At 40.7% G+C, this 24,134-nt stretch overlaps 1 protein-coding gene across 2 annotated transcripts in view; it reads right to left on the bottom strand.

Moving 5' to 3' along the window:
* The window catches only part of TSPAN3 (tetraspanin 3), a 39,401-nt gene extending 16,869 nt beyond the window's left edge, over window positions 1-22,532 (bottom strand). Inside the window, exons 1-4 of one of the 2 annotated variants that reach the window (XM_074966049.1) lie at window positions 22,378-22,532; window positions 5,629-5,820; window positions 4,398-4,472; window positions 355-456 (exon numbers count right to left, since the gene is read on the bottom strand). In XM_074966049.1, the coding sequence (XP_074822150.1) occupies window positions 355-456; window positions 4,398-4,472; window positions 5,629-5,820; window positions 22,378-22,455 (447 nt within the window). In that variant the 5' untranslated portion in view covers window positions 22,456-22,532. Of the gene's footprint in view, window positions 1-354; window positions 457-4,397; window positions 4,473-5,628; window positions 5,821-20,930; window positions 20,972-22,377 lie in introns of those variants that run through there. The other variant, XM_074966050.1, reaches the window with a different exon arrangement.
* Window positions 22,533-24,134: the final 1,602 nt, after the last annotated feature.

The raw sequence follows: 24,134 nt of genomic DNA, 5'->3' as shown, positions 1-24,134 counted from the left end.
AGATGGGGCAGTGCACTCTGGGATGTCCTACTGCAGAGAAATATTGAAGGGAGACAAGTACTAAAGGAAACAGTGGCAACCAATCCCCCCAAAAGCACACTGAAGTGGTAACAGAAGGACAGTTATGTGACATCCTAGATCTCTTGCAACAGCTAAACAGTTAAGTGTCATGGGTACTAGTAGTTTTAACTGTTTATATCGTGACCAAGCGACTGTTTATAATCTTGGTCAAAGTTGTAATGTGGACACCCTCTAACAAACCCCAGAGCAATATAACGATATTCAGAGCTCCTCATACAATATGGACTTCATGAGATCTACAATTACAATCAACTTTCCATTATGTTGGCTCACCTGTCTCTGTACATAATCAATAGCACGGGTGGCAGCATCAGGGTTTGTCCCACTGTATGCATCATACACCTTCTGAATGCTGTGATCAACTTCATCCTCCACCTACAAAGCAAACATTAGTGCACTTTCAAACTATTGGTACAACTCTGGGCAGCACAGTCCTTTTTTCGGCTGCAAATAATAGGGTGTTGTCTAGGCTCATTCAATTAGGTGAGTTAACTGTGTTTTACAGATTACTGTACTTCGGAGAAATGGCTTCGCTTTTGGAATGCTGATTGGTTTGTATTTTGTACAAATACTAAATTTAATGCTAATGGTTAAAAGCTACAATTAAAAATACTCTGCACAGAAAGTGAGGATGAATAACTCTACCTTGCACAGAATTTGGGGCCTTAAGCTGCTTTAGGACATCTATACAGTTTTATAAAAATCTAAATTTCTGAAATATTTCTGAGCCGAGACATCACTTTCCCTCTTTCATTGCTTTTATTATGGGGTTGAGGCTACACCAACTACAGACTTAAGTTTGCAAACGAGTCTCCCTTAGAAGCATGAATTTTGCTACCCTACTCTTTCAAAAATATCAACAAATGAGGAAATAACTTCCAGGTTGGAGGCTAGGTTTGGGCCCAAGGCAAAATGTGAGGAATTTGAAGTAAATAGATGTACACTGAAATCAATTTATGTTGGTACCAGTCTGTTTTGGAATAAAGTTAGCTAAAATGGGTATATGCTAAATTTGTTACTGACTCTAGAGTCCATTTAGTCAATTTTACTCTGAAATGAAAGTGTCCACACATAAATTTGCCCCCAAAATAGCTAAATTGGTGTCAATTCAACCTTTGTTATTTTGGTGCACATGTGTGTGTGGAACAGCCCATACAGATGAGCCGCATGGGGCAGAGGTATAGTGCAGATGGCAGAAGTCTTGACCTCCAACTGACTGAGTTTTTAAAATCCTGTGCCAGTGCCAGAGGTGAAGAAAGCCTCCACTATTGTGTCCAGAAGACAAGTCTGGAACCGTTCAATTGACAGACTGACTAATCACAGCTACCTACATATGGAAATTAATCTTTCAAAAGGAAATTTCTTCTCATTTAGCAGACAAAACGAAAGATCTGAAATGGGCTGGCTGCTGTCATGGAGAAGAAACACATCATCGCTCTAGGTAAAATCTGTGTGTGCAAATTGGACCCAGACCTCTCATCGCTAACAGGATGTAGGAAAGTTTCAAATGCACCAAAGGTTAGTTATTCCTCCATTTGGAAGTCCAGAATGCCAGCTTCCCCAAATAAGCTGTCACTGGGCTCAGTCTCACTTGATATTCAATCTTGCCAACTACCGTCCAGTCTTTAGTCTTCCCTTCTGTGGAAATCTGTCACAAGGAATTCTGACACCATTTTTTAAAACCTGTTCACTCTCTTGTTCTGAATATAAGATGTACACAGCTCTGGTCTTTGCTGATTAACTCCTCCTGGCAACAAACAATGATCAGGTGTCTATGCTGATACTTTCAGATCCTTCAGCAGCCTTTGATAAGACTGTATGGCCATTAATGCTCTGCTAGTCTAGAGTGATTTCACTCCCTCCCTCCCTCCCCGAAGTGGTAGAGGGTTGTTTGGGGCAACTTCTTTTCTACCAGATATCTAGGTTCTATTTTGTTGCCCCTTCTGTAGAGTCATGCAAGACAACAGCGAGCAATATATTTCGCTTCCAGGGTCATAAACAGCAGACAGGCAGGTCTGTGTCTCATTTTCATCTGATTTGAATGATGTGGGTTTTGTTTTCCCAGTTCTTAGAGACTGGGATTTGGAAGAGAATGAGCTGGCTGAGGCTCAACCCAGACCTGAGCACAGTAATCCATACCTTTGATCTTTAGGCTAGAGTACTGCATTGTACTTTGTTGGGAACTACCCCCTAAAAACTACTCTGAAGTTACTGATGTAGAACACAGCTGCTCATTATTAGGTAACATTTCTTTAGTTTCAGGAACAGCAGTGTCTTCCTATTTTACTTTTAATGGCTAGTCAAGGTGTCGATTTCAACCTACAGAGCCCTATAGGTAGGGCCCTACCAAATTCACTGTCCATTCTGGTCAATTTTACAGCCACAGGATTTGAAAACTAGTCAATTTCACATTTTCAGATGTTTACATCTGAAATTTGATACTGTTGTAACTGTGGGAGTCCCGACCCAAAAGGGGGCTGGGCGGGAGGGAGGGTTGCAAAGTCAGGTACCTCCCCCTGCTGCAAGAAGCTCCACAGCTGGGCAACAGCCGTAGAGCTTCCTGTAGATGCAGGAGGTACCCAGAGGTGGGTCTGATCTCCCCTCAAGAGTGGCTGTGCAGGGGAAGAGTAAGTTTCATCCCTACCCAGCCTGGGGACTAGTAGCCGGAGCCCAGAGAACAGTAGAAGCCCCTGCTGGGGCACCCCCAGCCCTGCTCCTCCCCTCCAAGAGCTAGCTTTCACAGGGAGGGGTTATTTCATGGTCCGTGACATGTTTTTCACAGCTGTGAATTTGGTAGGGCCCTACCTATAGGGTTCAGATTCTGGCTACTTGAGCAGCTACTCTCTTCCCAACATGCTTAATAGAACCTAGATTTAAACATCCCTAATGGAACATTTACACTGAAGCAGTCTCTACTTTGGAACTCACTATCCCAGTGCTCCAACAGTTCTAAAGTCAGCAGACCTTGGGGGACAGTGCAAGGTAATTTCTTCTCAGCTGTTTCCTTGAGCAGGATTGTTTGAGGGAAGTTTCCTTTTGCAAAGAAACACGCAAAAAATGTATGTTTACGTTCTATACACTCTCAGGGCACACTAACAAAAATGAAAAGCAGTGGAAGAGAATGCCAAGTTATCAGTGCCTGTCTGCTCCATCTACAGCAATACAGAAGGCCAAGCAAGATAAGGTGAAGGCTGTTCAGATGCCATACCAAATTAAGAACAAGTTACAAAAGCATTAATATCCTACCAGTCTATGTGAATGGTATGTCATGGCCAGGAAATGTCAGTAGCATTTATGAAGCATTTTATATCTACATCTTGCATTAAGCCAAAGCATGCTAGTGTTACTCCCATTTTACAGATGAGAAAACAAGATTTTCTGCAGGCTATGCAATGGAGTCAAGCAGTGCCAGGATTAGCATTTAGAAGTTCCCAGATTTACAGTCCTATGCTCCTTCCATTATGGCATGTCTCATTTCTAATTACTAAGACAAAACGGCATCATTTCCTTCTACAACTTAGTTTTCCATTATATTTGCCAATCAGTAATGAATAAAAGGCCTAGATCAGATGGTCTTGTGCTGATGTGGAAGAAACTAAATATGTAGCTGGATTGTTTAGTCTAACTTTTCAGTAAGTAACCAGTCCATTTGGGCTGCTTACTTTATGACAATACCTTGAAGAGCAACTTAAAAAAAAAAAAAAAAAATCAAGTTGGGTAAGCATTGATATACAACATACCCAAATGCAGTGCAACCTATGCTGCGCACAGATTCAAAATGCTTTTAAAAACAGAATAGAATATTTGGCAAATAGAGACATGCCAATTATGGCATGACCCTATTTAGTGCGTATCAGCTTTTCACCTCACTCTTCAGGTGACAAAAGCCTGCTAAACATCAGGCTGAATTGTTATATAAATTCCCACACTACCTCTTTCAGAAAAATTGTAGCCCTGTTGTAAGGCCAGAATAAAATTAAATTACTTTTAAAAAAACCTGATAGCTCACTTGCAATGAGCTATCTTTTATCCAAGTTTGGAGTAACCCATAACCTTAAGCTACTTACTTCCAGACCTCTGAAGAAGTCTGTTTTAATATAGGTTTGATTTTTTTCATCTTTGCTATAATTTAGGCCTGCACCTTTATTTGATCTTATACAATGTAGAGAATCAAAATATCCTCACAATACCCAACAGCAGTTTTAGAAAATCCCAAACATAAGTATACCCGCAGTAAATATGGGAAGTTTTTTTTCAGTAGGTTGGTCACAATCTACAACAAAACATTTATTGGACTTTAGAAGAGTTTTTATTACCTTTGCTCTGTAGATGTATCCCAGAACTACCACCACAACTTCAGTGATGAAAACCAAGAGGAGGATGATCACAAACTGTTAAATACAATCCAAAATATTTATATTATATGTAGCTTTACTGACATGCTTTTTGAAAAGCAAAACTTTGCCTTTCTGGTTTATCAAACTTGCCAGGCAAGTTATTAACTCGGCAACTAATTTATAGAAATAGTCAACCGAGTGGATCATTCCAAATAATCCATCCGTACTTAAGTTCATCTAAGTAACTGAGTGTTCATGGCTTCAGCAGCCAACAAAAATCAGAAATGTCAACAAAGATTCAGGCAAATGTCCATTTATAAGACAGCCACATGTTGGCATACTGCAGCCATGTATATGTTTCTCCATTCTAGTAGCTTTAAGAGAACACCAAAGTCAACTGCAAGAGAAGGTTAAAGTAGTCAGACAAGGAAATCAAGTCAGAGTTTAAGTACCAAAGGGCCCACCAGATCCAGTCTGAACTCCTGTATATCACAGGCCACCAATGCCACCCAGCACCTGCAGATGAAATCTAACCAAAACTGGACCAAAGTATTACAGCCCACAGGACACTTATCTATTATGGGACACAATTTTTTAAACACATTAGTACCATATACATAACATGTATTTGAGTAAAAATAAGTGAATAGACGGCAAACGGCAACACCAGAAACCGAAGTACTAATTTAAACACAAGTACAGCTTGGACAATACAGCCCCTATTCCTATTACAACACTACAAAATACTTGTAGTGAGATTCTATCACCAGTGGCATCCACATAATTTTAGTTTTAAGTTTCAGCTTTCTTAAGCACAAATGTGTATTAAAGAATTTTTTTTAAAATGATTGAATACAAATGTACCCTGAAGAACGTTAACAGTATTAATCTTTTTTGCTTTAACCAGATTGTTCCAAAGAGGGACATTGGAAGGACCTTAGATAAAGTTTCAATACCAAAAAAGACTGATTTAATACATTCCAACACAAAAAAACTGAGAAGTGTTTTAGGATAAAATAAGTAAAGAAAAAAAACTGCGCTTGTAAAACAAGATTACAAGAGTAAATATCTAAAAACCCAAACGTACTTGACAGTGTCCATTTTAACACTATCAGTAAGGCTCTGTTCATTCAAAAGGAACACTAAGGCCAAATATACATCAGAACATGCAATAAAGCCTCAAAAATTCATGTGAAACACAGCAACTTACAGTGGCAAGTCCACAGCGACTTTCACGGATTGTGGCACAGCACCCAATAAGTCCAATAATAAAGAGAAGTGTCCCCACAGCTATTATAACCACTGCTGGAATAAGCGTATAGACATCTTCAAAGAAGTGATCGTAGTCGTCATACGTTATGAAGACATAGGCTCCCACATAGCACAGAATGCCTGCTGCTGCCTACACACAACACACACAAAAAAATAGGGTCATCAAATTCTCCATAAATCCCAACAGTTAGTTTATTTTTTAAACACAATCTTCTACAAGTGGTTATAATTTCATAATGAGTACCTTAGCAAGCATGTCAATAAAACAGCCCTTCTGTATGACCACAGCTATAGACACTTACCTGATGACTGGTGAAGTATTGGCTATATCTAGACTGGGGAAAGTGGAGGTTAGTGGATCCTTAACTCCAATGCTTTACCTAGTCTAGATATCTGTTAGATTAGGTGAAAGGTTGAACCCCAGTCTAACCCCAAACTCATCTGCATTTAAACTAGATAAACACTGGAGTCAGTTCACCTCTACCTGACCTCCATACCCTTAAATAAGGAAAGGAAGAGGTTGTGTTGTGAACATTGCACTCTTGTGTGCCCCCTTCCCAAACATGCGTCCCATGAACTAATATGATTGTCCAAGGGCTCGTCTACACTGGCAATTTACAGTGCTGCAACTTTCTTGCTCAGGGGTGTGAAAAAAACAGCACGTTTCAGTGCTGTAAAATGCCAGTGTAGACTAGCCCTAAATAACCTGCCATACACCACGCCTAATACGCAAAAAAAAAAAAAAAAGGAGTACTCCTTTTCTTTTTGCGAATACAGACTAACACGGCTGCTGCTCTGAAACACTCCTAATACTGTTGACAGTAAGGGCTTGTAAACACTGGCAAGTTTCTGCACAGTAAAGCAGCTTTTTGCGCTCAAACGGCCAATGTGTACACACTGCCAAGCCACGCTGTGCGCAGAAACTCCTCAGTTGCAGCGCTGCAAAAAACCACCTCGACAAGAGTCGTAAGGCTATTTGCGCAGAGGCTCCACCGCCAGTGTAGACACTTGATTGCTTTCTGCGCTGTTACTGGCCACCAAAGCTGTCCCATAATGCCTCAAGTGACTGCTCTGCTCATTGTTTTGAACTCGGCAGCCCTGGAGATGTGCACCCCTCCCCTTTCAAAGCATCATTTCCAAGAGCCCTTGAACGCTGTGCTGATCTGCTTCGGGACACAAAGCAAACCATTAATGTGGAATACAGCAGCTCGTGCTGTTGAACAGAAGCTGGGGTGGGGGTGTGTGTGGTGACCAGATGTCCTGATTTTATAGGGATAGTCCTGATTTTGGGGGCTTCTTATATAGGCACCTATTACCCCCCTACCCCCATCCTGATTTTTTACACTTGCTATCTAGTCATCCTATGTGTGCGCGCTGTGCAGAGAGCCCAGGGCTGATGTTGGGGTTTCCTCCCTCCCCCTGCCTCAGGACTGGTTGTTTCCTGCCTCTGTCTGAACTTATAAGACAGCATGCTGACACAGTGTCCCCCCCAAAACACACTACTCCACCCCACCCCACCCAATACACTCACACACTCTCCCCCTACCAACTTCAGTTGAAAAGCAGCTGGCAACGTAGTGGGATGCTCATGGAACAATGGGATTGGGAAACCTGCATCATCTGATGCTGTGCCTGCTCCATGAGGCATTGCAAACCTTTCCCAAAGCACCCTGCAGCCAGTTGCACAGTGGGATAGCTATCACAATGCACTGCTGTCTTTGCCATTGCAAGAGCTGCTAATGTGGATGTGCTCCAGCGTCACAAGGAACACAATGTGGACACGCAACAGTGGTTTAATTCCAGCATTTTAATAAAAGTGGTATAACTTGTGGCGCAGAAACTTGCCAGTGTAGAGATACCCTAAGAGCTAGTCTACACCGGCAATGTTAAAGCAGCACTTTAACGTGGCTTGTGTAGTCACGGCAGAGAGCTCTCCCAGCGCTCTAAAAACCCCACCTCCACGAGGGGCGTAGCTCCCAGCACTGGGGCACTGTCTACACTGGCGCTTTAAAGTGCTGAAACTTGCTGCGTTCAAGTTTTCACACCCGGGTGAGAAAGATGCAGCGCTGTAAAGTGCCAGTGTCCACAAGCCCTAAGATTCTGTTAAATCCAAACAGCTAGCTACTTGCAGATAATCCAGAGAGTTCTTCCTTCAGATACATGAACTGTTTTATACTCTAAGATGCATTAATTTTTATTTGGTAAGGAAAAGATTAAATTAAAACCAAGATACCTTTTGTGAAAGGTATGTAACAAGCTTTCCATTTTAAAATAGGTAGTATCTCCAGTCCAAATAAAAATTTTCAGTCAGACAATCGCTGTGTATTATCAGTGTGGTGCGTATCTACAGAATACATATGGTAAGATTTCAACTTCAAAGGAAACAAAGTATTATTGTACGAACTAGCCAGTTTCTGCACAAAGAGGAAATCATTACCTACACTGCTGTAATTTACTGGCAGATTCATGCTGAAGATCTTATTGCTCCTTCTACTACAAATGTAGAGATGCAACTTATTGAAAAATTCTAACTCTAAACTGGTGCATGCAAAATCTCATTCTGATCCTGAATTCCAACTGCAGTAAGACTTCCACTGATTTCAATGGAATTACACTCTCAAAAATCACAGGACTGGACCCGTGAGAGAGTACACTGTACACCAGTAGCAGCAAGTACTTCTGCCTCTGTATTCCCTTTTCTAGTTATACAATGAACCCAGTGTCCTCTCTTCACATCCCCCTGGCCCCATGTCAACATCTAGAACACTCAAGGTAAATTCTGCACTGAACAGCTTAAATGGGAGAACTATGCCATCTATAACGTAAGCTGATGCAACTAAAATAATGGATGCTGTGTACTCAGTTATAATATTCTGTCTGTCAGATGGAAGACTGTCAAACACAACAGGGCACCCTTAAGCCAAGTGAAGTTAATAGTCACTACACTGTCTCCTGGTCTACATTAGTATACTGCAATAGATCTGGCTAGTACTTAACATTCATTTAGTAAGTTACAAGCTTTACCAAAACCTTCAGAGTTCCCTAGGCCAGGAACAGCTAGCTGTATTGAAAAAAATGGACTATCACTTTAGAACACTGAGATCATTTTGCGTTAATTCAAACTGGTTTTACAGAGTTTTTATATGACCCTGAATATAATTATTTATGTAAACTGAGTTAAAATGGATCAAGACAGTTCATCATGGGGGCTTTAATGAGCTAGAAACATGAAACTAATCCTGAATCTGAGCTCAGATTCAATATGTTATATTGTCTCCAATACTAAAAGGTGTTAATCTAAGTCTTCATTTCCCCCATGGGGTACACTGTTTTGAACTTGAATAAAAGTGATGATATACAGGCTACGGACAATCTGTACATATGAAGTTACATGCAGTGTAGCTCTGGGGGTTTATACAGTTTGTGTCTCTTCTGATGGGACCCTGGTGCTATGTAGTTTAACTGCAGATGCATATTAATATTTATATCTTAATGCTACTATGTATTTGTATTACAGTAGGGCCTAGGGTGCCCTACTGTGTTAATAACTGCACGAATGAAGTGAGTCCCTACCTTGGAGGGCTTACAATCTAAACACAATGAGTGTGCGGGCAGGGGTGGGGAAAGATCTAATATACAAGCAACCTAAATAATGTAAATGGTAAACATGAGCGTGCCTGGATTTTTTTTTTTTTTTAAAACATTTATAAGAAGGGAAGTTGTTAGGAAGATATTAAATTACCAGAAAGAGAAGACGAGACGTGACACTGGAATGATGTTAAATGGTGTAGTAAACATGGTAAGGTATGAACAGGGATAAAGTTAAAATAAGTCAGTATTTGGATAAGTTTAAGTCCCAGATCAGTGTCTAAAAATGGAATTGCTCACCTAAGGCATTAGTGACTATATTAGCCTTAATCTGTGAGCATGTCAGTTAACAATGAAAGCTATAAATTTTGGCTGTGTGTAATTTTAGACTTCATGGTGATGTAGGACAGAAAATATTGAGGGGAGGAGGGAATAATCTGCCGGTTAACTAGTATGAAACTTTACTATCAAAACAAATTGTGTCTCAGCTGAAGCTTCCTCTTGCTGCAAAGTTTCAGAAGCTATTTGAGAACTACGCTCCTGCTGTCATAAGCAGGTCTTATTCTCATGTGGAGAAAATACAAATCTTTGGAAAAAAAGGATAAAGACATTTTTACCATTACAGGTCCTCTTGAATGTACAACACGGGACCCAAACAACTTCTCAGACTTTTCTGAGAATAGGAACAAAGAAGCGGTAAAGAAGTACAAATGCTACTGTTCGGTTGTACAAGTATTTCAATTTTACAGAGCTGATACTTGATTAAAATGAGCTAAAGAACTTCTGGTTCTACACCTGCCTGTTACCTCCTACCAACTTTTGTTTTATAAATCGTAGAAATGTAGTGCTGGACAGGACAACAAGAGGTCATCAAGTCCAATCCGCTGTGCTGAGGCAGGACCAAGTAAACCCTAGACCATTTGCGACAGACATTTGTCCAATCTGTTCTTAAAAATCACCAATGCTGGGGAACTCACAACTTCCCTTGGAGGCCTATTGCAGAACTTAACTACCCTTATATTTAGAAAGTTTTTCTGATATCTACCTTAAAATATCCCTTGCTACAGATTAAGGGCATTACCTTCTTGTCCTACTTTCAAGGGACATGGAGAACAATTGAATTTAAAATGGCCATTAACATATCTGAAGACCTTTGAAGTATGCTTTAAAAAAAGTTTCCCCTCCCCCTTGTCACAGCATAAAACATAGGCAAAATTGACTTACTATGCTTTAGCATTTCACATAAACTACATGAATTTACCATAATAGAAGTGTTAGGGCTGAGAGATATGACTGCTGAATCAACAGGTTAAATGCAGAAGATTCAGAAAATCCAACTATACATTGCATTCAGAAAAAAGAAAAAAGAAAAGGAGTACTTGTGGCACCTTAGAGACTAACCAGTTTATTTGAGCATGAGCTTTCGTGAGCTACAGCTCACTTCATCGGATGCATAGCATATTGTGGAAACTGCAGAAGACATTATATACACACAGAGACCATGAAACAAAACTTCCTCCCACCCCACTGTCCTGCTCGTAACAGCTTATCTAAAGTGATCATCAAGGAGGGCCATTTCCAGGGCCATGATCACTTTAGATAAGCTGTTACGAGCAGGACAGTGGGGTGGGAGGAAGTTTTGTTTCATGGTCTCTGTGTGTATATAATGTCTTCTGCAGTTTCCACAATATGCTATGCATCCGATGAAGTGAGCTGTAGCTCACGAAAGCTCATGCTCAAATAAACTGGTTAGTCTCTAAGGTGCCACAAGTACTCCTTTTCTTTTTTCTTTTTACGAATACAGACTAACACGGCTGTTACTCTGAAACATTGCATTCAGAGTAACAGTCTGAAAGAACAAACAAGGATGAGAGATTCAGGCACTCTCAAAGTCTAATCATGGCTCTGCTGGTGGCTCACTGCGTGGCCGTGGGCAAGGTATTTCACCTCTGCCTCTATAAAATGGAAGTAATACGAATCTCAACACCCCTTCCAATTAGTTATCTAATAAGTTCACATTTGCACAACACTGAATACATAAGGTGCTATATAGATACTAAACTGAAAAAAATCAGCTCGGGGCAAAACACAAAAATGAGACATTTTAGCAGAGTTATGTTTAATGGCTTATTTCCTTCAAAACTAGTTGCTTAGCACAGGGAAGACAACTAGAAGTTCTAGCTTAACTCTAATACGCTAGCATTTTATGTACAGAATGGAAGGCAGACATGCACATTTGGGATATAAAGTGAAGAACCAAAGGGGAGCCATGGAACAATGGAATTACATTAAGTGTTGCCTAGCAATGAAACATGTGAATGTGCCAGTGATGTCATCCCCCACTTCAAAGGATTAAGAGGCTTGTCAAATGTGGTATTTTGCAAGGTGGCAGAGGGAAAAACCATCTGCAGCTGTCACCAGATATGAAGAGAGTGCAAAGGAAGACTGAAATCAGCACCATTTGTGAGCCTTTGTCCTTCTCTGCTGTGTTTTAAATGGAATTTTAAGTGGCTTCTCTCTTCCCCCACCCAAGAAAACCCAGTTCATAGAAGGGGAGCTGAGACTTAGCATATAGCTTCACAGGAATAATTTGGGAAGGAAATTTTTTTTTAAATGCAAAGCAGTTGTCAATCCTATAATCTTAGGATCTCTGGAATTTGTTGAGATTCTACAATTTTTACAGTTTGAGACGTACTTTCTAAAATAAAAATTGACATGAGTTCCACTAATACTATCAAAATGGTGATCCAGAATAAAACATCTAGTGCTTATCAAAGTAATATCATAATGAATATTTTGAAGTAAAAACTTTCATTAAAGCACTTAAATTACAGCAACTGAAGACTTAAAAGCTAGCGTTGCACATGTAAGAACATTTAAACACTTAAGTTACCATTCACCAGAATCTTTAACGTCAATTTACATTGGAAGATAAGATTTTAAGTGAATCAACATACTGCTCCACCCTAATCTCACACATTGACTTCCAAATTTCTATCCTTATTCATGAATATCAAGCTCATATTGCTGCTGCTTTGTGTGTTTTTACAACCTGTTTAAGATAGGGTATGTATCTATATAGCAGAGAAAGACCATCCAGCTAGAAGATTTATTCAAACCAAATAAGCTTGCAACCAAAATTCTTATAACCTAGATTAATAATGATCAGACAAGATACTAGTTTAAAACTCGTATTCAGAAGATTTAAGTTAGAAGCAGAATTATCTTATGTATTGTCAAATTAAATTTAAGAACACAATCTCTAACATATGCTTAAAATCTGAGAAAAAAAAAGACACTGAGATTTTATTCTTTGCCTATCAAAAATACAAGTTTGCAAACCCAGTCTATTTCCCCTTGTTTATTTCCCTCCCTACTGCTCTTGTCAATGCTGGAAATGGCCCACCTTGATTATCACTACAAAAGGCTCCCCTCTCCCCTGCTGGTAATAGCTCACCTTTCCTGGTCACTCTTGTTACAGTCTGTATGGTAACACCCATTGTTTCATGTTCTCTGTGTATATAAAATCTCCCCACTATATTTTCCACTGTATGCATCCGATGAAGTGAGCTGTAGCTCACGAAAGCTTATGCTCTAATAAATGTTAGTCTAAGGTGCCACAAGTACTCCTTTCTTTTAGTCTAAGATCTGAAGTCATCTTTTTCTGGCACTCACATCACCATCAGACTCTAGTCAGCGCTCTTAACAACTCTGCTGTTGTTTGAGTTAGAAAAGAATCTGGCTCACTCGCAGCACTGCAATGGCTCTACAGTAAAAGTTAGTAAAAGCTTTTTGGTTGCTCTAGTCAGATGCAATACAGAGAAAACAGATGGGTTGAGGAAACGGATGCCATTTCAGTGATAGCCACTTTTCTTACTGTAACATCACTTAAATTGACATCAGTTATATGCATTGCATATGATTCACACAGATGTATTTCATATATAATGCTCTAGAATGTAAAAGCAATATTAGAAATTGAACTAGAGAAAATAAGTATTAACCTTTCATGAATACCCAAATCAAGGAAAGTCAATTAAACTTGTGTGCTGTAATAATTAGGCTTAAATCTGTTTGGACAAAGTGGATATGGCTTAAAACAACACCCACAAACGAGAGTGGGTTCAGAAAAGGGCAGAGTGACCAGTGCCACAGGGATGACTTAAGAATGATTATCTTTACTTGTGATGGCATGTAGGGTACATGTAGCTCCACACCACAGTGAACGGCTCTGGCAACAGGGAGACAGAGTGACACTACATGTTTAAAAGAACTTATGTGGGAGGCACTGCTGGGCACAAAGAGCCATGTAGGGCATACATTCTAGGATTCTGGTGTGTCTGTACTCTGCCCATCTAAACTATGCCTCATCCTCCACGTTATTTATACCTATGCTAATTAGGCACGCGGTGTCTACTCTACATACTGCCATAAGTGTAGACATACCATGAAATATATCTTTGCACATAAGCATATGGAGGGAAAGGGAGCTTGGTAAATCTAAAGTGTGATGTGCATCAACAGGCCAGAAAGGAGCTGTTAGGATGGTACAAGAGTTGGACAAGTCAATTGAAGAAAAATGGCTGAATATTAGGAAAGATTATCTGAATAGCTTTTTGTATATTTATATAATCATTCTTTGAAAATAATACAGCATCATGCAATATCAAAGTGAGCTGTAGCTCACAAAAGCTTATGCTCAAATAAATTTGTCTCTAAGGTGCCACAAGTACTTCTTTTCTTTTTGCGAATACAGACTAACACGGCTGCTACTCTGAAAAATTTCTCTAGAATTGTCACAGGCTACCTTGTGAATGACTACTTAGGGTATTGTGTTTCTTGGAGAAGCTAAGTAAACCATACTGAGTTCTTTGGATCAGTCTTTTTTCAGGGTCTGATCTGGCCTAGATGTAAGAGTTAATAAATCCAAATGGGGTTTAAGATATTCCTCGTTTCTACCTTTTGTACATACTAAGATGTTGAAGCTTATTTGAAAGCTTTTCTGAATAAACTGTTTCAGTGTAAGATCTGACAGCCTAACAATCCTTCATAACCTGTATACTTTGAAAGATTGTTAGAGCAACTGTCAGATCTTACATGCAGTTTATTCAGAAGAGCTTGCAAATAAGCAGAAAGAATTTTTGTATAATAAGGTAGTAATGATCCTCATGATTTTTAGACTGTTAAAACTAAAGCAACGTAACACAAGTATACATGCTAAATTAACTTTAACTGTAGCTGCCACAAGTACTCCTTTTCTTTTTTCAGAACAAAGATTACATTACTTTTGCCACGTAAGCAAAAGGTTGAGCTAAGATTCGTTTGCACTTAGCATTATATATACAAAATATCTCTAATTACAAGAGGCAGTAGACCACTGGCCTGAAAGTTTCAAATATACAGAGAGAGACCTATCACACTCATTCTTTCTGTATGCATTGGTTCATGGGGAACGTTTGTAACTTGACCTGATTCTCTATTGTTTCCAGATTCCTTGTACTGCACAAGAACAATGAAGATTTTTCCATGCAGTAAAGTGTTCCTTTGCTGGATAAAATTATATTTCAAACTTCCTGCATCCCAAACCCCTCATCCCTGGTCCCAGCCCATAGCCCGTACCCCATCCCACACCCTTCAGTGATACCACATTTAGCTTTCCAACTTGTTTTTGCTGCTACTGGCTATAAGCCCCATTTTAAAAAAAACACTATGAAAACAAATATTGTAAGAACTCTCAGGAGTTGGAAACATTAAAGGCTCCGATCTTGCAACAACTTAAAAACACATGACTATTTAATGGAGTTCAGTAGGACTACTAGTGGGTTTAAAGTTCATAGAATATCAGGGTTGGAAGGGACCTCAGGAGGTCATCTAGTCCAACCCCCTGCTCAAAGCAGGACCAATCCCCAATTTTTGCCCCAGATCCCTAAATGGCCCCCTCAAGGATTGAACTCACAACCCTGGGTTTAGCAGGCCAATGCTCAAACCACTGAACTATCCCTCCCCCCAAGTTGAGCATGTGTATCTTCCCAGGCTCAAGGGCCTACATTTGTTGCCTGATAATCTGTCTCAAAACAAAACAAATGAAATAATTCAAACATGCCATATCAATTTCAAGAGGACAGTTTTAAAAATGATCAGTTGTTTAAAAAGTTTAAACATGGTTTATGTATACACTCCCAGAAAATACATGCCCTCCTCCCACCAAAAGTGCCCTGCTGATCTTCACTTCCACAGCAGTGGAAACCTCCCCGAGCAACATAAACGTTTCACTGGCATAAGCACTCAAAGCACAGAATTGTGTTGATGGGGGATGCTACCGCCACTCATTTATGTGATTTTATTATGTCAATGGGAGAGCTCTCTCTCATCAGCATAGAGCAGCTACACAAGCAACCTTACAGCAGCATTGGTAGAGCTGTGCCACTGTAAGCTTGCAAGTGTAGACATGGCCCAAGATCATGCAATACTAATAGTTTTTAAAAGTTACTTTTGCCACTACTGCAGCAGAGTTGTCACAGTGAAAGAACAGATGCAGAGATTGTAGAAGTAGGACAGACACTTGAAGAAGCTACACAATAGAAATGCTACTAGAACCAGTTCCCATTTTCCTTAATATTAGTCTCCTTTCTTCACTGAAAGCTGGATTCACATGGAATGCTGGAGACCTCCAAACAAGAATTAGGTAGCATGTTTCAATGTTCTAATGTGAAAGCATTTAGAAGATACATGCCCCTTCCTTGTTTGTTTTTGCTCTGACCTCATTTGTCATTGATTTACATAAGCCACTTATCTGCCTAAGCTCCTAGTATATCAGGAGTCAATAACATACATCATCTCTTCTCCAGACTTTTACCCCCAGTAAATTTGTTTTCTTTTCCTGATTAGAAATATATTATAAACAGCAAATATTGTTTGATAAAAATGGCTATTCTCAAACAGTATTTTTCTCTGTATGAGCACATCCTTCTATTCTGAAATATTCCCATTTATAAGTAATCTTAAGTATGTTATCTATTTCCTGAGCTACTCGGCCTCATTTTTTACAACACATCATCATAGGTTATTGGTTCCTCAGGAATACAGGATGTTGACAGAGGGCACTGCATCAGGCAGTGTTCAAATATTTGCCTGCATTTACCACATTCACATTTGGAGTCATTCCTCAGCTTCCACATGGTAATACAGTCACCAATCTTTGCCATACCACCTCTCGCTCTATTTAGAGTACACCAGTGTTGTGGTTTGAAGTCAATGCCTGGAGAGAGTTGTTCTGAAGGAACCAGATTCTCCAGTGTCAGCAGCATTTCCTGCAATTTTATTACTGTGTAGCCTTCCCCAGTGGTATTTTGGGGTAGAGGCAGAGCTGTTTCTGGACTTCAGCCTACTGAGTAAAGAAAAGCATCCATGCAACAGGGGTCTTGGATCATATACCTGTTTTTGTTTTGCCTTTTTACTAAGGCAGTGATACAATCCCTGTGAGGCAGTATAGCAACAATCCTTAAAACTACAACTTGGTGCGTTCCCCTATTGTGTGTTTAGTTAGTCAATGGGATAGATTCTGGAACTAAGTCATGCTCATGAGTGTACCATTTACTATCTTAAACTTTAATGAGATTTTAGCATCTCTTTATTCCATTGTAGTTATGTTTAAAATTCTCTGGAAATATTTACTAGTGATTTCCTATTGTTTCTTTCAAAGTTTGGTGGATGCTGTCTAACTTCAGATGTTCAATTATCTGTACTAGCAAAAGCTAAATTCCTTCTTCATAAATATCTGCCATGTCTAAGATTTAGATATTGCTAATCTAGCTTTTTAAAAAGAATGCGCAGTCCTTTGATTGCACAAGACAATCTTGTGCCATATCGGTGAGATATAGCCTTTAAATTATAAAGCTTTCTTCCTTCATTAATCTCTGGCAAGAAAACATCAATAAGCGGTAGACCAATTCAATATTTACTTATTGGGGGTTGACCCTTCTGAGAGGATCAAGTTGTAACTGATATTTGCTGTTAATGTTCCCTTGTAAAGGTACCTTTCATTTTTTAAGAACGCCTCATATTTATATTTTAGACAATTCATGTTATAATTGGCAGCTAAAATATACCATTTCATATTAAGATGAAATCATCATGCTGGCTTGTTTCAACACCCTAGTTAACTTAATGCAGTGGTTCTCAAACTTTTGTACTGGTGACCCCTTTCACATAGCAAGCCTCTGAGTGTGACCCCTAACCCTCTAAATTAAAAACACTTGTAAATATATTTAACACCATTATAAAAAGCTAGAGGCAAAGCGGGTTTTGGGTGGAGGCTGACAGCTCATGAACTCTCCCCCCCCCGTAATAACTTCGCAACCCCCTGAGGGGTCCCAACCCCCAGTTTGAGACCCCCTGACTTAATGCATCTGTCCACAGTATATCGATTCAAGAGACACTTCTGAATTCTTGATCTTCACAGCATGGAGAACAGGCATATCTTGAAAGTTCTGAGCTAGAGGCCTGGAAAGGAGCATGAAGGCCAGTGATGATACATCAAGCTGGCTGTATCACAGCCCTACAAAAAACAGTGTCAGTTCATACCAGCTCACCTATCTCCAATTGCTAAAACTTGCCTCAGTGGCAACCTTCTATGAAAAAATAAGGGAATATAGGTTTAGCGGTATCACCAGGATAAAATGAATGAAGAACCCGAATATTGGGGGAGGGGGGAATGCAGGCTTCCAGGAGAGACTGAACCATTTTTGTTGATAGGTATTCTATGAAAAGTTAATAAAAGCACAGTAAAGTTCTTACAGTGCGTACTAGGAAATAGTAAGAGTGTAACAGAAGTGGCTAGAAGCTTAATGGGGAGGAGGAACGGGCATAGCCATTGGTGACTGGAGACAAAGGCAGCCTTGTGGGTAAAATTAAGTTACTGGATGAAGAATGAGAAGTGGCTGGAGTGGTTACCTGTTAGCAGACTTGATATGTTAGATTCTAGGAAAAGTGAAAGATGGGCAGGGGATTTTATAACATAGGGCTGCAAGAAAATGAATAGCCCATCTCATTTTTCAGTCTTCATTGTTAGTGTTCAGTAGGTGACTCTCTTATTCTACTATAAGAAACAGAAATGCTGCTGAACTGTTCTGCAAATGAGTGATTAGCATTTAGTGATTACATGCTAGCATAACTGACATAAGTGGTAGAAACCAGAAATAGAATAAACTGAAACAGTGAAAATAACACTAAAGTAAACCTTGTCAAGAGTTATAGCAAGATACAAAAGATGCTCATCTCCAGTAGTACACGATCTGTTTCTTCTTAAATGAAACTGTAATGAAATGGAAGAACAAAACCTGGACAGTTTGGGGATATTGAAAATAAGATATTCTCAATGCTATCTGTCAAACATCTAAACATGATACTTTAAGTCCCTCTTCCAGGCCTTACAACAGCTCTTCAAGATCGGCTTAATTCACAAAGGTTTCAGAGTAACAGCCGTGTTAGTCTGTATTCGCAAAAAGAAAAGGAGTACTTGTGGCACCTTAGAGACTAACCAATTTATTTGAGCATGAGCTTTCGTGAGCTACAGCTCACGAAAGCTCATGCTCAAATAAATTGGTTAGTCTCTAAGGTGCCACAAGTACTCCTTTTCTTAATTCACAAAATCTCTACTGTCCCCAAACAGCAGAGATCAACTACTGATCAGCCATTAATACTGAAAGACAGAGACTTGAATTTGAAAAAAAAAGTTACAAGTTTCTTTTAAGAAAGCATTATCTTCAATGGAGCATAAAATGATCAAGGAAAAAAAAACATTAAGTGAACTTTGCCCTGGATATGCTGCTCTAGATAGATTAAAACTCACAGGTCCAATACCAGATGCTATAGATGAAGAAAGAGGAAGTATTAAAGGGAAAAAAGTGAAAGAATAAGCATTGGCATTAAGCACAAGATGGCTGTGTGAACATGAGAAATGGCCCAACAACCAAAAAACCAAAGCCACAGAACCAAGTTGAAGATGTGACACAAGACTGTAGAGACAAGTACAAAAAGGTCTTCAGACTACAAAAGTGAAAAGTGAGAGCTTCTCAGATGCAATCATTCGAAACATCAGGGGCATTCAAGCACACTATTTAAACTGTATTTAGAAAGCAACAATACTCAAGAGTTAACACATTATGGAAGTTCCAATTCCTCAACTACCATGCATCTGCATATTGATGGATAGAAAGAAGTAGAATTTACGACCCAGTCTCCCCGATGAAAGTTGGTAGACAATCCTCCTGAGAGCTCTACGCTGACACCCAACAGCAGTTTGTTGTATTTGTATTGAGAATGGACCATGATGAAAACTGTGATCAAACAATATGTTACGTGAGACTCAGAGTTGGACTAAATTTATAAAACCAATCACAGGAGATTTTAGAGTTATTTGACAGATTGCAGGCTGTAATCTACTGCCAAAGTCTGAAGGATCCAACTAACAGAACTGGAACTACACAAAGATGAAAAATTGAAGATGGCTGAGATAATAAGGAACATATTACTTAACCAACAAAGCTGACCCCAAATATTAATGCAGTATGTTGAGCCCAGAGCAGGAAGCAAACAAGTAATATTTAGTTTTCAGAGCAGCAGCGTGTTAGTCTGTATTCGCAAAAAGAAAAGGAGTACTAGTGGCACCTTAAAGACTAACCAATTTATTTGAGCATAAGCTTTCATGAGCTACAGCTCACTTCATTGGATGCTTCGGAAGTAATATTTAGATGATGGAACAAAAGCTGAATTTTTTCCTTCTCTTCTGGCATTTAAAGTTGAAGATCCAGATTTTTAATCCCAGAATTGATGTTTGCAAAGGAAGGTATTCTACGATTCCCCATTTTGATGCCACAAATTGTGAAACCAAAATCACAACACAAGCCAGCTGAATTCAGAATTCTGTCATACTTACCCTCTTCTCCAGGCAGCTAAGCATCAATTGATCGTATTAGTAGAACTGCCCTGAATGCACTCCCTACCAAAAAATATCCAATTTTTGGGAGCACAAACCCACTGAAATAAAAATGATTAGACATTTTCATATGGTACTAGACACTTTCACAACAACATTTTAAATGATGCATTCTCAAACCAAGGTAATAGCATTACTGTAAATCAGGAACCTCATAACCCTGCACAGAACGATTCCCATGACAGTAGTCAGCTGTCCAACCACTGTTTAACTTGAACAGTCACTACATAAAATGAGTCACTATACAATTATATACTTGGAGGCAGTAAATGCAAAAAAATCTCTCTCAAGTACATAACATATGAAGACATCACTAAACCTATGATAAGCAGTCATATGACACCACAAACTCAGTTCTGTTCAATCAATAGCTAATCCAATTTATATCTTTAACCAAGTTAAAATAGATTGTTCTTAACTCTCTGAAAATACACCAGTTACAAACACAATTACGTGGCTAGTTACAACCATGTATAACCAATTTCACAGGATGAATATTTGGTTCAAGCTACAGTATATTTAGCATAATACAGAACACAAACCTACCTTTAAAAGCCACTCCCAACGATACACTGTGCTCCAAATGAATAGTGATATTATAGAGGCTATTGTGGCTAAATGGCACATGCATCACTCGATTTAAAAATCAAACAAACCTCAAGTGTATGATTCATCTCAGTGTAAGCAAATCCAGTCAGAAATGCTGGGACGGGAGGCAGCACATATATACAGATTTTGCAGGACCACCCTGGGTCACTAAAATATATATTTAGTGAGAAATTTCATCTTAAACATATAAGATCAAAACACACACCATGGAACATGGGGATATTAGATTTAGTACCAACCCCATTTTGAAGAGTGAAACTATTTATATCAACGTTATTTGTGTTCTAATATTCTATTACCCACTACCCCTTCCAAAGCCTGAGATTTTTGAACAGCTGGGACAACAATCTTGCATTACTGTAATCCCAGTTCCAATCCATACACCTGGAAAGGGTGCACTTTAAACACATCACCATATCATTTGTAAATTGTGTTTCCTTTACTTAAGCTAGGGTGTACTGATATAGCCAACATGACACTGTTTTATGTTAACAATATAGCACAATCTGCCCACATTTAGAAACATGGCTTACAAAGATCTACTATTCTACTAACCCAGATAAGCTTTGGTCTTCCTGTCTGCATGGTTTTTAGCTAAGGCAGCTAAGATTCAGGGGAAGGGTAAAGTATTGCAGTTATTGCAAGAAATTAAAAAAGTCTATGATTAGTTACATAGACACTATAATGCAAGGGCACATTACTACTTTATGCCATTAAAAGGGTTGCAAGGAAATGTGTGTGCCCACCTGCCCCCAACCATACGTTATTTGGGATATAGTCCCTAGCTAGATGGTTGGAAATTAATGACCACAAACAACACTGAGAAAAGTGAATGAATTCAGCAGAGAGATCTAAAAGACAAAAACTTCATGACCAGGCTCAAATCAAGTACGGTTATTCGGAAACCTCTTAGGGTACCTCTCAGATCCCTATCACCCTGCAGCCCACCTACCACATTAACTTGCATGTACTGAATCTTTGTGACCCAAAACTGGAAAAGGTATCTTGTAAACGACATAACTTATTTAGAAAGCAGAAGATGAGTGTTTTCAGCCTCTCCCCTCCATGGGGAGACCTGGGGGGTTTATCTGCTGGAAGGCAGTGTGAGCAGTGACACAGCCCGGTCAGTCACCAGCATTATTCACCCTCCAGGCAGCCCCCGGCGCCCTCAGCAAAGCACAGCCCCGACAGGGCTACAGCGCGGGGGCTCCCGAGCCCGCGTCCGACTAGACACCCCAGCTCAGGGCAGCCCCCAGCACCCCGCCAAGCTACACGAGGGCGCTGCTCCCGCGCTAGACCCCCGTCTCCTGCCCGCCCGGGGGAAGGTTCTACCCGGCCCGGAGCTGAGCCCCACCGCCGAAGATCCGAGCAGGGGGGTCTGGGACTGAGGGGAGCGAGTCAAGAACCCCTCGGCCCCCAGCCCCACCGCAGGCACCGAGCCCCTCGCAGAGGGTAAGCGCGTCAGCCCAGGCCCGCAGGGATCCCCCGGCTCACCCAGAAGATGAGGTTGAGGAAGACCAGGACGGTTTTGGAGGAGGTGATCCCGCACTGCCCCATCACTCCGGCGCCCATCCGCTGCTGCCCCTCTCCGCTCCGCCGCTGCCAGCTGGCCCGCCTGCCTCACGTGACCCCGGGAAGGTACAAGCAAGGAGCCTAAGATGGCGGCTGCCTTTGTCACATGATGGGGGAGGAACCTAAGATGGCGCCCCCTTCTGCTCTTAAAGGAGCCGCAACCCTGTTGGCGGGGAGGGGGTAAGGTATGGATGTAAGGAATGAAAGAGAGTGTCAGTCAAACAGATACCCACCCTTATCGTACGCCCATGCCCCATGACATGACACCCATGAAAGGCCCTGAGTCGGGGGTGTCCAAGAATGGCCAGGGGGGATATGATGTGACACAAAGGTGCGGTCAGGGTGGGCGAGGACAGGGCAGCTGGTTGAGCGCAGCCCTGCACTGGGTGCCTGCCCAGGAGCAGCAGGCAGGACATGGGGCCCTGTATCACCAACCCAGTGCAGGCAGTAAGCCTGAGTCCGGTCTCTAAAATCGTGAGGTTAGCTTAAAAATCATGTGATTTAAAACATAATGAAGTTTGGGTTCTGTTAGTTGACTTCTCGGTTCTGCGCCTTTAGGACGCACCCAGGTCATGGTTTAAAGCTTTTCTCCGCACCCAGGAGGAATAGAAAATGCCTTTGGTTAAAGTGAAGTTTCTCCCATAATCTCCTGCCTCCAGGAGAGGAGGCTTTAAGGAAAGTATTGTGGGAACTAGCAGTACGGGAGAAGCTCAAGGTGGTTTTGAGGTTAAGGCATGGGAGTGGGATTCAGGAACTCAGTAGAGAGAGGGTGGACCAGTTGTTATGGTGTTAGCCTGGGATGTGCAGCATTGCCAAGCACAGATGTTCAAAAATAATGAGTCAGCTCTCCTGAGAATCATGAGATTGGCTTGAAACTTATGAGATTTTTAAAAATATTTTGGGGGGAAGGTGTTAATTTGTCCTCTAGTGTTGGAACCTTTAGAATTCACATTAACCTACCTTTTTTCTGTAACCAAGAGGGCAAGAAAGGAAAGATTCTTAAGTACCCTGAGGCTTTAAGAGAATATGAAATAGTGCAAGTCTCTCTGAGCCTCTGCTACCCATCTGTAAAATCAGGGATGTAGTGTGGATAAGTACATTAAAGATAGTGAGACACTCAGGGTGGGCTCCACAAAGGTAACTGGGTGCCTAAATCCCAATTTTAGGCATCCAAGACCTGTTTTTAGGCACCATTGCAATGCACAAAACTCCCGCTTGGCTGTTGCCTAACACTGTAGGCATCTAAACTCACTCAGCACCTAAGTATTTGCCTCTGTGCATGCACGCTGCTGCCTCACTCTCAGCACCTGAGGGACTATCTCCTTGAGCCCCAAAGCAATTCACATAGCATGGGAAGATAAGCATTCGGCTCCCTAAAGTCATGCGTGGGCCCACATCTGCTTGAAGTGCTCAGAGGGCACCTACTGGATCAGGCCCCTCAAGCAAGCTCACACAAAGAGATGTGGGGAGAAGGAGAAGGAGCTCTCTCCTTGTCCCCGTCGAGACATGCGGCCCTGGGGCTGGAGAAGCTCTCTCTGTCCCCACCGCAGCCCTCGGGTCAGAGGAACTCTGTGACACTGCTGCAGCCAAGTACTTGTGAATACATTTATTCAGATGGCTCCACGGTGCATGGATTTTCATTGAAATGGTGCATGTACTGCTGTTTATTTCCTTGCACA

The sequence above is a fragment of the Natator depressus genome, chromosome 10, assembly GCF_965152275.1.
Source record: "Natator depressus isolate rNatDep1 chromosome 10, rNatDep2.hap1, whole genome shotgun sequence".
Taxonomy (NCBI): Eukaryota; Metazoa; Chordata; order Testudines; family Cheloniidae; genus Natator; species Natator depressus.
Note: the sequence above shows the minus strand (reverse complement) of the source record. Positions and strands in the feature narration are given on the sequence as shown.